General features: G+C 47.4%; 1 protein-coding gene across 1 annotated transcript in view; it reads right to left on the bottom strand.

Annotated features, from left to right (window-relative positions):
- The window catches only part of GCM1 (glial cells missing transcription factor 1), a 69,695-nt gene that overhangs the window by 11,132 nt on the left and 41,390 nt on the right, over positions 1 to 17,173 (bottom strand). The window contains exon 4 of the mRNA XM_082249154.1: positions 11,629 to 11,757. Coding sequence (XP_082105280.1) covers positions 11,629 to 11,757 — 129 coding nt within the window. The remainder of the gene's footprint in view (positions 1 to 11,628; positions 11,758 to 17,173) is intronic.

Raw genomic sequence — 17,173 nt, forward strand, 5'->3', positions numbered from 1 at the left:
ATCCTCCCGCCACTGAGACTCAACCACCGCGAGCCGTTTGGAGTGAGAATGTAAAAGTCGAGTATAATATGTAGAGACCAGCCTCTCATGTGAAGAGTCAGAAAGAAGGTTTTCCAAGGGGGTCGGTTCAAGCGAGACATCACGGAGGCCAAACTGTGCGGCCGCCGTGTGTCTCAATTGCAAGTATCGGTAGTAAGCCGTGGAGGGCAGACCAAAGGTAGATTGCATGTCCGCAAAGGACCTGAAGGTTCCCCGGACATACAAATGAGAAATAGATTTCACCCCTAAGCGGGACCAGAAAAGGCCATCATCCCGACTAAAGAACTCCTTCAGCCGCGGATTGCTCCAAAGGGGGGCATTGGGAGAATGCAGCTCCGGAGGGTCGGAACCATCCAAGGCCGCAGCCGCGAAAATCCGCAGGGTGACAGAAACAAGAGCAGTGTTCGGTCTGCCCATAACGGACCTTCGATGTACCAAGTTTTGCAGTGACTCATAGGAGGTGAAAATAGCCGCTTCCAATGAAGCCGCAGCATTAGCATCCTCCGGGTGGAACCACCAATGAGCGTGGGCCAATTGAGACGCGAAGTAGTATAGACGCAAGTTAGGCGCAGCCAGCCCGCCCGCGAGAACCGGCAGCTGCAGAGCATCCCTGGCCACACGCGCCGCCCGACCCCCCCAAATAAAGGAAGTCAGGAGCGAGTCAATGGCCTGAAAGCGGCGCTTAGGGACATATACCGGGGAATGGCTGAGCACATACAAAAAACGGGGGAGAAAAATCATTTTAAAAATATTAATCCGGCCTAGCACCGTGAGGGGAAGCGTAGACCAAAGCCGCAGTGAGGACCTAAGACGGGCAACCAGGGGATCCAGGTTGTTGGAAAAGAATCGAGACAAGGGGAGCTGAATCTCAATCCCCAAATATCGAAACCGATCCACAACCTGGAGGGGACAAGAGGCAAGGGAAGGGGGCAGAGCCTGGGGATCCAGGGGGAACAGCGTGGACTTACTCCAATTCACCCTGAAACCAGAGAAGTGACCAAAGCGTTCGATAACATTCAACAGAATAGGGAGGGAGTGATAGGGATCCGCCAGATATATCAACATATCGTCCGCGTACAGGGAGACCTTTTCTTCCAAGCCATTGATCACAAAGCCCGCAATACCCTCACAAAGGCGGATCTGCGCAGCCAAGGGCTCAATGGCCAGGGCAAACAACAGCGGAGATAGCGGACACCCCTGCCTGGTGCCCCGAAAAATGGGAAAGGGGTCCGACACAAAACCGTTCACCCGAATACGAGCACGAGGTAGATAATACAGAAGGCGGACCCAATTTATAAATCCGGGCCCAAAGCCAAATTTCGCCAACACTTCCAATAAATAAGGCCATTCCACGGAGTCGAAAGCCTTATGAGTGTCCAGGGTCACAACTACCCTGGACCCCACAGAGGCATGAGTCGTCTGAAGGTTAGTAAAAAGTCTACGCAGATTGATCGATGTAGAACGGCCAGGAATAAATCCCGACTGATCCGCACCCACCAAGTCCGTGACAACCGTATTCAGACGCCTCGCGAGGACTTTGGCGAGAATCTTGACATCAGTATTAATAAGCGAGATCGGGCGGTATGACTCACAGAGAAGGGGGTCTTTACGTGGCTTGGGGATGAGCACAATGAGAGCTTCTGTCATAGAGGGTGGCAGACGTCCCTCCTTCAGAGCACAATTGAACACAGTCAGTAAATGGGGGACCAGCAATTCTCTATAGTGCAAGTACCATTCGATAGGAAAACCATCCAGGCCAGGTGTCTTATTGTGTGCGAAAGTGGCTAGGGCCTTGTTTATCTCATCCGCAGTCAGGGGCGAATCCAGAAAACTAGATTGGCCCGCCGACAACTTAGGCAAAGTAATATCATATAAGAAATCATCAAGTTCAACAATGGTATAATGAGCTCTAGATTGGTACAAGGAGGAATAAAAAGCAACAAAACTGGCCAGAACATCGGGGGTTTGTTCCACAATGACACCGGCGTGGCTGGTAATCCGAGGGATGACACAGGGCTGGTATTCCGGCCTAGCCAAATAAGCCAAGAGGCGACTGTTCTTATCGCCCAGTTCAAAAATGCGCTGATTTTGATAAAGGAGTTTCTTCTGTGTACGCTCCACAACCACCAGATCCAAGTCCCGAGCCCTGGCCCGCCAAGAGGCATGGTGCTGGGGAGTAGGGTCATCAGTATATTGTCGTTCAGCCGCATGCAGCGCCAGTTCGGCGTCAACCAACTTAGTCTGGCGAGCCTTCCTGGCACCGCCCACGGCAGACGAAAAGGTACCTCTCATGGTCGCCTTAAAGGCCTCCCAGGTCAACAATTCAGATCCAGCTTGTTTATTGAGTGCCCAATATGAATTCATCTCCGCCAACCCCTGGTCAGTCACTGCCTGGTCCGCCAGCCACAGGGGGCTGAGCCTCCAGAGTTTATAATTAGGGGGGGACCCCAAGGCGAGATCCACCAGTAAAGGGGAGTGATCCGATACTGCGCGGGGCAGATACCTGACACCCGAAAGAAGACTTAGCAGTTCCCGAGGGAGCAGGCAGAGATCAATGCGGGACAATGTATTATGGGAGCTGGAATAACAGGAATACTCAGTAATCCCCCCATGTTTCCATCTCCAGGCGTCCAGGAGATCCAATTTGTCCAAGTAGGAGCATAAAGGAGTTGGTGCGGAGGAGACAGCTCCAGACCTGTCCAGAGCAGCATCGAGGACCGTATTAAAGTCACCCGCCATAATAAGGGGACCCTCAGCCATTTCCAAGACCAGACCCAGCATACGGTCAAAAAACTGTCTAGTAAACGGCGGAGGGACATAAACGTTAACCAGGGTATAGGGCTTACCCAGAAATTCGAAGACAAGAATAATAAAACACCCCGAAGGGTCAGTCTTCAAATGCTTGATGGTGACAGGGGCTGATTTTGCAATTAGAATCGAAGTACCTCGAGCATACGAGGAATACGTAGAGTGTAGCGCGTACGCCACATGTGCCCTCTTTAGGGCCATCACCCTGGACCCCTGGAGATGGGTTTCCTGCAATAAAACAATGTGTGGGTTATGACGTTTTAAATATTCGAAAACCAGAGAACGCTTGACTTTAGAATTTAGCCCCCTGACGTTCCAAGAGACTAAACGGAGAGTAGACATAGAGAGATGTTAAAAATCAGCGTTGGTGACCGGGGGGGTCCCAAAAAAGGGGGGAGGCCCCCCCCCGAGCACCAAGACCTCACAATATGGCAGGCAAAACCACTGGCAGGCAATATGCATAGGAGGAGAAGGCACAGACAAGAACCTAAATATTATCAAGTACAGCAAGGCAGAAATGAAAATCGTAGCACCTAGGCGTAAAAAAAATCCCTGATAAGAGTCCAAGAAGACATGACGGAGTAAACGCAAATCAAAAAAAGGGGGGAGAGACCCCCACAATCCCAGATAAACACAAAAACAGTAGTAACCCAACACCCGTCCCACCCTAACCCACCCGGCCCTCAGTCCCCAACAGTTGAGAGCTTGAAATCCCATAACCAAAAAACAGTGTAGTTCAGGGAAACGTGGATCTGCTCGTCCTAAAGCAGACAGGAATGGTAGCAAAAAAGGAAAAGAGGGGGTGAAGGGGAGCAACCATCCCCAAAAATGCCCTACCAGAGGAACAAGGAGGGTCCCCCCATTCAGGAGGACACCCGACAATCACAAAAAAGAGTTGTAAGAAGGATCATAGAATATAACGGTGCATCCCAACGACATCCAGGAGGAAGAAAGGGAAACCTAGCAGCAGTTGCAAGACACAGGCCAGCGATCACCGACGAGGAGACCTATGATCCTGGGAGGGAGGGGAGCGGCGTCCCAGGGAATCCACCCACTGCGCAGCGTCCTGAGGATCCTGAAAAAAGTGGGCTTTACCTTGATAGATGACCCTCAAACGAGCCGGGTACAGGATACTATACGGCAATTGTAAATCCCGCAGTCTCCTCTTAACTGCCATGAAGGAGGCCCGCTGTTTCTGGGTCGCAGCAGAGAAGTCCGGGAAGATAGATACAGCGTGGTTATTATACAGGATTCGGCCCTTGTCCCTAGAGGCCCGGAGCACAGCCTCCCTATCACGGAAGTGCAGGAGCTTGATGAGAAGAGGACGGGGTGGGGCCCCGGGCGGCAAGGGGCGCAATGGCACTCTATGCGCCCTTTCAATGGCAAACAAGGGGGAGAAAACTTCCTTCCCAAAAGTATCGATAAGCCAATGTTCCATGAATGATTCAGGATTTTTACCCTCCGATCCCTCCGGAAAGCCCAAAAAACGCAAATTATTGCGCCTGAGGCGGTCCTCCATGTCCGTTAGCTTGTCTGTAGTAGCGACATGGCCCCTCTGTAACTCTGACACAGTGGACTGCATGGGGCGGTGGGCATCTTCCATGTCACTAATACGCTGCTCCGCGTTGCCCACCCTGTGGCGAAGGTTATGCACATCCTGTTTGAGAAACGACATGTCCATCTGTACAGACTCAATCTGTGAGGCAAGCGAGGTCTGACAGTGCTGGATAGCGTCCATTATGGCAGACAGGGTAGGTTCGGGCCTATCCACAGACAGAGCAGGCTCCGAGGGTACGGGGGAGCCCAGGGGAGGAGAGAGAGCATCACTTACAGTCACCGCCAGCCGAGACGATCCAGGAGAGATCGCTTCCCCCTCCACAGAGGCCGATGCCATCCGCACAGCCGAGGAGCGAGCGATCTGGGAGGAAGGGCCCGCAGCACGCGCCGGGCCGGCGCCATCTTGGGATCGTGGCAGCGTGAGGTCCGGCGGGCGGACACCGAGTGCTTCTGGACCGGGAGGACCGATTTTGACCATCGCCGCGGGTGCACCGGGATATCAGGAGACAGGAGACGTCGGAATCAGGTGAGTAGGATGTCGGGTTCCAGCAGGATCACGGAAGGATCAGGGCAGATAGGACAGAGCTCCGGAGCCGCGCTGCTTTCACATCCGAGTTCCGGCCACGCCCCCCGATGAAACCAAGGTTGACCTTTTTTGGCCATAATTCCAAAAGATATGTTTGGCGCAAAAACAACACATCACCAAAAGAATACCATACCCACAGTGAAACATGGTGGTGGCAGCATCATGCTTTGGGGCTGTTTTTCTTCAGCTGGATCAGGGGCCTTAGTCAAGGTAGAGGGAATTATGAACAGTTCCAAATACCTGTCAATATTGGCAACAAAACTTCAGGCTTCTGCTAGAAAGCTGAACATGAAGAGGAACTTCATCTTTCAGCATGGCAATGACCCAAAGCATACATCCAGATCAACAAAGGAATGACTTCACCAGAAGAAGATTAAAGTTTTGGAATGGCCCAGCCAGAGCTCAGACCTGAATCCAATTGAAAATCTGTTGGTTGATTTGAAGAGGGCTGTGTACTGGAGATACCCTCACAATCTGACTGCTTTGGAGAGTTTTTGCAAAGAAGAGTGGGCAAATATTGCCAAGTCAAGATGTGCCATGCTGATAGACTCAAACTCAAAAAGACTGAGCGCTGCAATAAAATCAAAAGGTGCTTCAACAAAGTAAAGTTTAAGGGTGTGCACACTTATGCAACCACATTATTTTAGTTTTTTATTTTTACCAAAAGATTTCAGTTTGTTGATCAACTAATTTGTACAGTTTATAGCTCACATTAAAGGTGGAAAAAGTTCTGAATTGATTTATCTTTGTCACATTTTTTTACATCACAGAAACCTGATATTTAAACAGGGGTGTGTAGACTTTTTATATTCACTGTATGTGTAGCACCTGGAAAGTCCCAACATGTCTTTAGCATATTTGAAATTTCAATAATGGGGGATGTGGTGAACTGACCCAGAAGGCCAGCTTGAACTCTTTACCTGTGTTTGTCCAATTTGTCCTGAAAAAAGTATAATCCACCTGGTTACAGTAAGTGGTTGCAAATATATGTACAGTTTTTTTCTAACACATGCCGAAGTTGCTGGACTGGGTTTGGGTATTACCCTTTGTTTTGTTTTCAGGCATTATTTAGGCTGTAACATGAAGCATGGTCAACATGGTCAGCTTGCACAGCCCCCACCCACAAAATCCCCCCCCCCCCCACACTTTCACACACTTACAGAATCACTGGGTTTTTCTCCCCACTGGCTCTTGTCAGATTTGAAATCAGTGCATTTGTGTGCACAGCTACAATATTTATTCACGGGAATCTGTGAATGAAAAAGACTACAAGTCCCATCTGTCACTGCAGCAGAGGGACACATACTTCTTATTGAAGTACAAGTGTGGTTAAGTCACCACACTTGTAATCTATTGATAGTTCCTCCTGATAACTGAGGGACTGTATCTCTGTATGGACCTGAGCTGGGGGAAGAGTCTGTAAAAGCCAGAACATTGCATCTTATTGATCCATTTGTAGGTCTCTTCCCTGAAGAGACCACTGTAGGTTACCCTTGCTAGTTTGGAGACTGCCAGACACAGACACGGTTCCATGCAAACGAGCAACACAAGCTTGGTCTAGCGGCTGTACCTTTATGGAACAGGAGAGGATTTAAGGGTTCAGGATAATCCAAAACAACAGCAGAAATCAACAAGAGCACACATTCTTTACAGAATCCTCTTCAAACAGCTTTGACTGGAGGTAATAGGAAATGGCCAGTAGTTCAAGGTCTCTGTAGGAGGCATAAATAGTCCATCCAATACTCTCTGGCATTTAATTCCCTCTAGCAAATGCACACCTATAAGTCCAAAGCCAGGTCTTATTCACAATAACCTGGAAAAGCTGCTGACACTCAATTTTCACGTGACACTCTTTAATGAAGGAGACAAAGATCATTCTCCAGACCTGACTCCAAGATGATGCCCTCCAGCACAAATCCTTTTTACATATCTTCTCCAGGCCCTCAGCTCACCTGCTGAGGCTCAGACAGCCACGCTAGTACACAGGCTACATCCCTGGGCCAGCAGCCCCTGGACAAGAACAACCTGAGCAGGTCTCCCAAATATTTATCACCTTGCCAGCCACCTTCTGGGCACACCCTTCCCAGGGATTGGCTGGGGTCTGATAAATATTCATATATCAGTGTTTAACTCTCCTATTCTATTTTCTGAAAGGTTCATCCTGAAGCAAGCAGGAGCAGTCAATGATTGACCTTATAGAAACTCTGACCAGGCCACAAAAAAAAACAGATCACTTCTTCACTGAGTACAGTGAAGCCAAATACTAAATTTAGCACAGCTTTTGGCAGGGCGTTACACACTGAATGCAGTTTGAATGCTTTGCAGGCTCGAATGAAAAAAAAAATAAATAATAGTGAGATTTTTTCACAGTATTTGCCTAACCTTCCTTCATTGATTTTCAGTACCTTGACACTTTAAAACTGGTTCTGGAAAGAAATGCTGTTACCCATGTTAAAAGTAGAAGTAAAGGCAACATTTTTTTTTTTTCATTTTGGATATAGTAACGGAGAGATAAAACCCATGTCAGTTTTTTTAGTTTTTTTGCCGTCTGTGTCCCAATTTGGGAGATTTAACTTCACTTCCTGTACCATAGCCAAAACAGCAAATGAAAGGAATCCCTCTACAGTGAGGGAATCCCTAGTTGTCACCGGGGTCAGCAGAGTCTAGTACTAGTATTCCCATTGGAAGATCTCCCCTTTTTCCCCTGTTGTGACCACCCGAAATTTGTGATTTTCTTTCATTCTTGTTGATAATGGTAAAAAGGACAATAGTGAGTCTGCATAACAGTTGCACAAACAGCAATAAAAACCTGAAGTGTGTTCTAATCCCTCTCCACTCTAATCTAAAAGCTAAAAAAAGACATTTTACCTTTCGTTTTACTTTAAAGGAGATATTTTACACCTACTTCGTGGAAGGTACAGGACACCTAGTCCTATTGTGTCAGAAAGAGCAGAGGAATCACTTTGTGAAATGTTGTAGAGCCAGTTGGCATGACTTCTTCATTATTTCTAGCACACTATGATGAATGTGTTGCCGTAAATTGTAGGTAAAATGTGCTTTGGCCCAAGGCATGCAAGCTTGTGGAATGTTAAATGCGTAATGTCCCACAAGAGTGATTGCAAAACAATTAAAAGGCAACCTCACCACATCTATAAATTCTGCACGTGTCATTAAACAAAGATGTTACTTGTCATATCTCCATTCTTTATAATATGAAGTACATGTGGTAGCCCTGTAGAGCCCAAATATGTCATACACCCATAGTAATTAAACATTTCTACAAGCACAAGTGTTTTGATTAGCTTCTGGATTTTCATCATCACTCTTTTCCTTTTTTTCTGTATGTGGATGGTGTAAGGCAAGGTTCACACTGAATTCGGAGCGGCTCGCAGCAGGGGGTCCGGTGCGTCCCGTTGCACTGTTTCAAGTCCAAATTTTTGACTGAAAAAGACCAGAAGACGCACAGGACTTTTCTGCAAGCTGCTCCGCAGTCAACGCGGAGTTGTGGAGCCGAGCGCGGTCTCCTGTCTTGTGACTTGGATGTAGCAAAACCAGCATCCGATCCGCAACAGTGTGAATCCAGCCTTACAGTTAACTACTTGCCTTATAGGTAAAGAACATTACTCCGCAAACAAAATATTTTCTTCACTAGAAAGAGTGTCAGAAATCTTTATTTAAAGTCACACTAAACAATATCCTTAGGCTGGTCATACATTATACAATTTTCTTGTACAACTTTCCCTCGGATTTACTAAAACCTTATGATGTGAGGTCAAACCTAAACACTTTCAATTTGTATACAATCAGGCAGGCACTTGCACTACATAGATGAAGGTAAATCTAAAGGAAATTGAACAAGAAAATTGTATAATGTATGGTCAATTATTTGTAATTCTCCAAAACATAATCCATGCACATTCTCTACTTACAGTGCCTTAAAAAAGTATTAATTGCCCCTGAATTTTTCCACATTTTGTCATGTTATTACCAGAAATGTAAATATATTTTATTGGGATTTTATGTGATAGACCAATACAAAGTCGCACAAAATTGTGAAGTGGAAGGAAAATGATAAATAGTTTTCAATTTTTTTTTTTACAAATAAATATCTGAAAAGTGTGGCGTGCTTTAGGCCACTGTGCTGCAGCTCAGTTTCAGGGTCTTGGCAATCTTCTTATAGCCTAGGCCATCTTTATGTAGCACAACAATTCTTTTTTTCAGATCCTCAGAGAGTTCTTAGCCGTGAAGTGCCATGTTGAACTTCCAGTGACCAGCATGAGAGAGTGAGAGTGATAACACCAAATTTAACACACCTGCTCTCCATTCACACCTGAGACCTTGTAATACTAACAAGTCACGTGCCACCAGGGAGGCAAAATGGCTAATTAGGCCCAATTTGGACATTTTGACTTAGGCCCCTTTCACACTATCCGTCCGTTGGACAGATTACGTTTATCTCAGCGGGGGAACGATCCGCCGATCGCCCGCTGAGCAGGAGGATGACAGCTGTGTCTCCGCGCTTTGTGCGGAGACACAGCTGTCAGTTCCCCATGCATCTCTATGGGGGAAATCGGTTGGGAACGGACCGTCGGTCCGTTCTCATCCGATCCCATCCGATCCTCTGGACGGATGGAACATAGGGTTTCCATCCGTCCAGATTTGACGGATCGGATCAGATGTCAGCAGGCATGTCCCTGCTGACATCCGATCCCCCATAGAGATGCATGGGGGGACCGTTCAGATCCGCCAAAAAAACGGACAGGCGGATCTGAACGGTCCGCCTGTGTGAAAGGGGCCTTAGGGGTGTACTCACTTTTGTTGCCAGCGGTTTAGACATTAATGGTTGTGTGTTGAGTTATTTTGAGGGGACAGAAAATGTACACTGTTATACAAGCTGTACACTCACAACTGTACATTGTAGCAAAGTGTAATTTCTTCAGTGTTGTCACATGAATAGATAGATTAAAATATTTACAAAAATGTGAGGGGTGTACTCACTTTTGTGAGATATTGTATATATATATATATATATATATATATATATATATATATATACACACACACAGGCATGTGTGTTTCAACTTTGGGTTGCACACCCTAGTGCAATAGGCTGTGCACACCTATGGCCAGTTCTGAGTGCATTAGGACAGCAGAATTAACCATTTGCATTAATGACAAATACACTTACAGAAGCGGCTTGCATTTTTTTACCTCTCTAGGTGTGAAGCAAGTTTATGACCTTCAAAACCAGACAGTGGGAATTTTTCCTGGATTTCCTTGAAAGCAATAAAGTGGTTGCAAACCTCAGACATGAAATATGAACAAGGCATACCCCCTATAGTGTGTTCTTGTCTCAATTAAGAGCACTAAGTGTCATTTCTGTCTGCCGCCTCATTCCTCTGCTATGAATCACTATGAATCACTTCTGATAAGTTTTCCTGACACCATGAGAAAAAAAAGTGACTGGAGGGATCTCTAGCTGATTGACGGCTTCAGCTCTCTTCCTGTGAGCTGTGTGAATGGTGCCTGTCTCTTCCCTCCAATCAGCTCTCAGAGCTCTCCTCACTGAGCTCTGCAGAATGAAATATCAGCTCTTCACCCCTTTTTTTCTAACAGCTCAGACAAGCTTTAGAAAATTCTAGACTTCGAATGGATGTAGAGAAGAGAAGACTTCGGATAAACAGGTACAACTTTTGTAGGAGCATTTATTTTATCTTTATGAATCACCTGAGGCCAGTCACTTCACTATGGTTATATGCAAGGGTTTACAACCACTTTAAAACCGCTCTTCAGTCATTTTTTCATCTTTCCATCTATTAAATCTTCTGCCTTTACTGTTTTCCTTTGGATAGTAAAACATTTTTTTTTCTGCCAGTAAATACCTTATACAGTCCACTTCCTCTTTCCTGTCTGGTCATCAGCCTAGGCTAATAACATCATGCACAGCTCTCACTCTCATAAGAGTTTGTCAGCAAGGGAGGAGGGGTGAGTCATAGGAGAGCCAAGGAGAGCTGCAGAGCTTGAGGGCTGGGTATGGACAGAGATAACAGGAGACTGCAGAGATCCATGTGTATTTATCCAGAGAGGAGAAATGTGTAGGCTAGCAGTGGTCTGAGTGTATCTGTCTGTCTGTATATATATATATATATATATATATATATATATATATATACATACATGTCTATGTGTGTGTCTGTGTTAATTTCAGGAAGTGAACAGGCAGCAGCTGCAGCTGCCCACAGTTAAAATGGCTGCAGCCAGACTTAGTAGAGGGAAATTTCTGCAGCATATTTGGCAAGTACCGAATCACAGTATATATAAATAATAATAATATGCAAAGTGGTTGGAGGGAAGCTTCAGAATGGCAAAGATGTTTTTATTACAAATTATGTGAGCAGACTGTAGTTCCTCTTTAATATTTTATAAAATCACACTTTTTATTTTCCAGGCTAATTTAGTAACAGAGTGGAAAGAGGAGTTTTGACATGCAGTCACCTATAGCAGGCAATCAAATTTCAGCTTACTGCAGATACAGTAATTCACTTAATAATTGATTGCTGATTGGTTTCAGTGGGTTACTGAACTTTACATATCTTGTGATATGCCCTTTTTTTTGCCACTTGTAATTCACACAGTACCTCAGAATTCTTGTTCCATCTATATTCTGCAGAGGTGGATTCGATTGATGTGCGCCTCTTATTCACTGACTTTCTGCTGTCTGATTCTAGCTTTGTTTCTGGTTTTGGGTGGTCATGAACTCCCTTTGTCTTAAAAACAAAGAAAAATATGAATGTAAAAATGGAGCAAAACATATAAAAAATTGGATTTTTGACTTACCATAAAATCCATTTCTCTTATGTTCATTGACGGACACAGCTCCTGATATTCATAACAATTGGGTTATATTGCCCCCTACGGGAGCAGGACACTAGGCAGAAATGAATTTTGGCTACATCCATGGGCAGTCCAAGGGGGTATATTCCCTCTCGGCTATAGCCACTCAGTTTTGTTACAAGCAGTGTCAGGGGAATGATAACTCCACAGAGGGGCGGGTGCTGTGTCCGTCAATGGACATTAGAGAAATGGATTTTACGGTAAGTCAGAAAATCTAATTTTCTCTTTCGTTCATTGACGGACACAGCTCCTGATATTCATAACCAATAGGAGGTCCCAAAGCAGTGTTAAACATGAGGGGTAGGACAACAAAAAAATCCCCAAGGCTAAACATTAGCCAACCAAGCAACAGGAGCTCAACCAAACAACCGGAGCCCTCCTGAAAAAAACAATACACCCTCAAATAGGAGCAGGTCCTCTTAAACAGCAGTCTGCAAAACCTTGTGGCCAAAAGAAGTATCCCCAGATGCTAACACATCTACTTTATTAAACTTTGTAAAAGTTTGCACCGACAATCAGATGGCCTCCTTGCAAACCTGCGTCACTGATGCCTGTTGACGGAAAGCCTAGGAGGCACTAAGCGCCCTAGTAGAGTGCACCTTGACAAGGAAAGGAGGAACCTGACCCTTAATGGAAAAGGCCTCCCACATGGAAGAAATATATATTTAAAATATATTTAAAAAAAAAAAAAACATTTTTTCCCCCCAAATATATTGGAAATATATTTGAAATGCTACCATTTTGGCCATATTCAATATATTTCTAAAAATTGTTCCCTAAATATATTGGAAACATATTTTTCTTCCATATGGGCTGAACCACCGTCTGTCTGACACATCTGGAAATGGTCACAGAGGAAGCGGACAACCCTTTTCGAGGTCCATCCATGAGTACAAAGAGAGAGTCTGACTTTCTGAAAGACTCCGTAGCTGCCAGGTACACCCTAATTGTCCGGACCACATCCAAGGCATGCAAGGCAATTTCCTTCGGATGTTTAGGCTTGAGACACAGGGAAGGCAACACAATGTCTTCATTCAAATGAAAATAAGTGACAACCTTTGAAAGGAATGACAGACAGGAGCGAAGAACCACCTTATCCCTGTGAATCACCAGGGTAAGGTGAATGACAGGATAACACCGCTAAGTCCAACACCCTGCGCAGAGGTGATAGCCACTAAAAAGGCAACCTTCTGGGGCAGTGTAAGCAGGGGAATCTCCTGAATATTTTCAAAGGGAGGCTTCTGTAGAGCTGAAAGCACCAATTTAAGATCCCAAGGCAGCAACGGAGCCTGCACTGGAGAAACCAAATGTCTAACACCCTGAAGAAAGGTACACACCAGGGAGTGTGTGGCCAAAGAATGTTGGAAGAAGACCGCCAAAGCCGACACCTGGCCCTTGATGGTACTTAAGGCCTATTTCTGTTCAACCGCCCCCCCGTTGAAGGAAGGTCAAGATCTGAGCCACCAAGAAGGAGCGAGGAAGAACCCCGAAAGAGACTCACACCACGCAATGTACGTCTTCCACCTACAATGGTAGTTCTTCCTAGAGGTAGATTTCCTAGCTTAGGAATCACTGACTCAGATAAACCCCTATCCTTGAGCACCTGGCATTCAACTGCCAAGCCGTCAAAGCCAGTGACTGTAAAGCAGGATGGAAGATTGGTCCTTGGGACAGCAGATCCTCCATGAGAAGCAGCTGCGAAGGAACGTCGGCAAACAGCTGCACCAGATCGGCGTACCAAGCCCGGCGAGGCCAGTCTGGTGCCACTAATATGACTGGAATCCCCTCTGCCTCGATCCTGCTTAGAAGTCTTGGCAGAAGCTTGAGAGAAGGGAAGGCATAAATCAGACAATACTAACCCCACGGGGCCACCAGTGCGTCTGTGACATCTGCTAGAGGATCCCTTGACCAAGCCACACACCTCAGCACCTTTCTTTTGTACCAAGTTGCCAATAGATCCACTTTGGGGGTGCCCCACCATAGACACAGCTGATGAAACACCTCTGGATGAAGGGACCACTCTCCGTGGTCCAACTCCTGCTGACTGAGGTAATCCGCCTGGCAATTTTCCACCCCAGGAATGTGTACAGCGGAGGGGACTGGAACGAACTGTTCTGCCCACCTTAGAATGCTGGCTACCTCCAGAGCCACCAGGACACTTCTTGTGCCCCCTTGGTGACTGATATAAGCCACAACTGTGGCATTGTCTGATTGAATGCGCACTGGACAACCCTGGAGACGATTCATCCAATGATCCAGACAAAGTCTGATCGCGCAGAGTTCCAAGACATTGATCAGGAGTCTGGACTCTTCCAGCGTCCAGATCCCCTGAGCAGAATGCTTGCAGAGAATGCCTCCCCAGCCGGATAGGCTGGCATCCGTGGTGACCACTGTCCAATGCAAGGGGAGGAAGGAAATTTCCAGCCAAAGCACCGGAGAACAAAGCCACCATATCAGGGACTCCTTCGTGCCCTGATTCAGCTGGATCTGATTGTCCAGAGACTGTGGAGTCTTGTCCCATTTGGTCATAATTTCCCTTTACAGGGACCTCATATGGAACTATGCAAACGGAACCGCCTCGAAGGTAGACACCATCAGGCCCAGCACCCACATGCAAGTCAGGAGAGATGACCATTTGTTGGACAGCAGGAGGCGAATTGCAGCCTGCAATTTCTGGTGTTTGTCAAGAGGAAGAAGCACTCTGGCTAAGGTTGAGTCCAGAGTCAGGCTCAGATAGTCTAGCTTTATGGACAGAACCAGAGCAGACTTATGAAAATTCTGAATCTAGCCGAACTCCCGCAGAGTTTGTTTTATGATCTCCAGGTTCTCCACCAGAGCAGAGGGAGACTCCGCTCACAGAAGGAGATCTTCCAAGTAGCCCAGTACTGCGATTCCCCATTGGCGTAGCAAAGCTAGCACAGAGGTTAACACTTTTGTGAAGACCCAAGGAGCAGATGCGAGACCAAAGGGTAACGCAACAAACTGATAATGCTCCTCTCCCACAGAAAAGTGGAGAAAATGCTGGAGACTGGCACATGTTGGAATGTGAAGGTAGGCATCCTTGATATCAATAGAGGCGAGGAAATCCCCCTGACCCAGGGATGCCACCACTGTTTGAATGAACTCCATTCTGAACTTCTGTACCCTCACAAAGCAGTTTAGGGCCTTAAGGTCCAGGATTGGATGCACATTGCCTTCCTTCCTGGGAACTGTGAACATGTTTGAGTAAAAACCCTGAAAATGTTCCAAGGTCAACACCGGGGCAATCACCCTTGAAGGAACAGGTCTTGTACTGCCCCAAACAGGTCCTGTAAGCAGTTTGGGAACAGGCGTAAGTTGGAAGGAAAAATGTTGTCAGGGGACAAGAGCGAAACTCGATCTTGTGGCCGGACCAAATGACTTCATGGACCTACTTGTCTTGCAACCGTGAAGTCCACGGGTCCAGAAACCTGTAAAGACGTCCTCCCCCCCACCCCCCTCCTCTGATACAGGTGAGGGCTCACCGTCAAGCAGAAGGAGCCTTGCCCCGGGTCTGGAGATGCCCGATCTTGGCCAGAAGATGCCCTGAAAGTCTTCGAGGCCTTGTCAGTCGACCCTGGGGGACGAAATAACTTCCTATGAGCTAAGAAGGAAGGCCCACGTCTACAACATGGTTCCTTGCCCTTAGAAGCCTGCAGAAGAAAAGTACTCTTCCCCCCTGTGAGACCTTTAATGATGTCATCCAGGGTAGCTTCAAACAGGAGATCTCCTTGAAAAGGAAGATCAGTCAAGGCCTTTTTTGAAGTCTGATCCGCAGACCAGCACTTGAGCCAAAAAATACGCCGAAGGACCACTGCCAAAACAGAGAGGCAAGCCATCAGGGGAGCCGCATCCAAAGAGGCATCACAGATAAACTGCAGCCCCTGGACCAACTGGTTGGCAAAGGCAGGGGGGTCTGTTCCCCCTCCAGGTTAAGGCGTAGGAGCTCAGCCCACTCGGTAAGAGTTTGCGACACTAGGGAAATGATGAATGCCCGCCTAATAGCTGAACCAGCCAGAGTATACATAGTGCGGGCCACAGCCTCCGCCTTCCGGTCAGCCGGATTCTTAAAGGCCGGAGATTCTGTAACAAGAATCATGGTTGCCTTGTTTAATCTGGAAACTGGAAGGTCCATTGGCACAGTCCACTTCTTAAGAAGGGACTCCTCCTAGGGGGTAACGCCTAGTAAAGCGCTTAGGGACCCCACGGGGACGCTTTGGTCGTCCCCACTCTTTAGCGACAATTCTGTCAAAATAGGCAGGGTAGGGGAAACACCTTTGCCGCTTTGAATGACTTGTGAGTGCCAAAGGTCACCTGCGCCTCCATCGCAGCTTCAGCTGCGTCCTCCACCTTCAGGGTCTCATGCAAAGGTACAATCAGTGCATCCACCAGCGCCTTTTTGTGCGCGATCACAGACGTGGAGGAATCATCCCCACTATCAGAGGATTCCAGGTGCATGGTTGCAGACCCAGCAGGGTGACCCACGTCCATGGAGGCCGAATCAGATTCAGAATCTGATGAGAGAGATAAGGCAGGGGAAAGCGGGGGCACTTTTTGCCAGCCTGTCAACCGCAAGCCACCTCCACCAGGGACACAGGGGACTCTAGGACCGCTGTGAGTGCATTGGTGGATAGTTGGGACCCGGAGGGCCTCACAGCCTCAGAGAGGGTATCAGGTGGGGAAATGTGCCCCAAAGACTCCATGAGTCACCAGGAGGACCCCACAAAAAGTGTAAAACACTGTTAAGGGACAACCCCCACCACGCTGGCAGCACCACTGGGTCGCCAGGCACAAAGCACCAAGCGGTCCTCAGCAGACAGGGAGAGGACCTTACCAGACTTACCACCCACAGAAACAAGCACCTGCAGCCTCCAGGAGCATCTGCACTACACGTGCGGTGATCAGGAAGTAAAATGATCCAGGAGTCAGCACCAGGGGATGAGGAGGGGCTGCCACCGCCGAAATCACCGCCCACAGGGCTCCACTGTCATGGCATCCGCTATTTCCAATGGCAAACCACCAAAAAATGGCCGCCGGACTACACAAACATGGCCGCTGTGGCCCCGTGTGGTACTACGATACTTACAGGGACCCAGGAGGGAAACCAGGCCCCAAGGACAGATCCAGGCAGGACAGGGGGCCCTGGTAGGAACCTCCACCAAGTACAACCCCCCCTCCACACAATCAATGGTCTAGTCACTGGCGGCGCACCCCCCGGCCCCAATCGCCAGTTAGCGCCCTGCCCCAATTGCAGGAAATTGGCGAGACCAC

Source organism: Pelophylax lessonae (genome assembly GCF_965119305.1).
Source record: "Pelophylax lessonae genome assembly, chromosome: 3".
Lineage (NCBI taxonomy): Eukaryota > Metazoa > Chordata > Amphibia > Anura > Ranidae > Pelophylax > Pelophylax lessonae.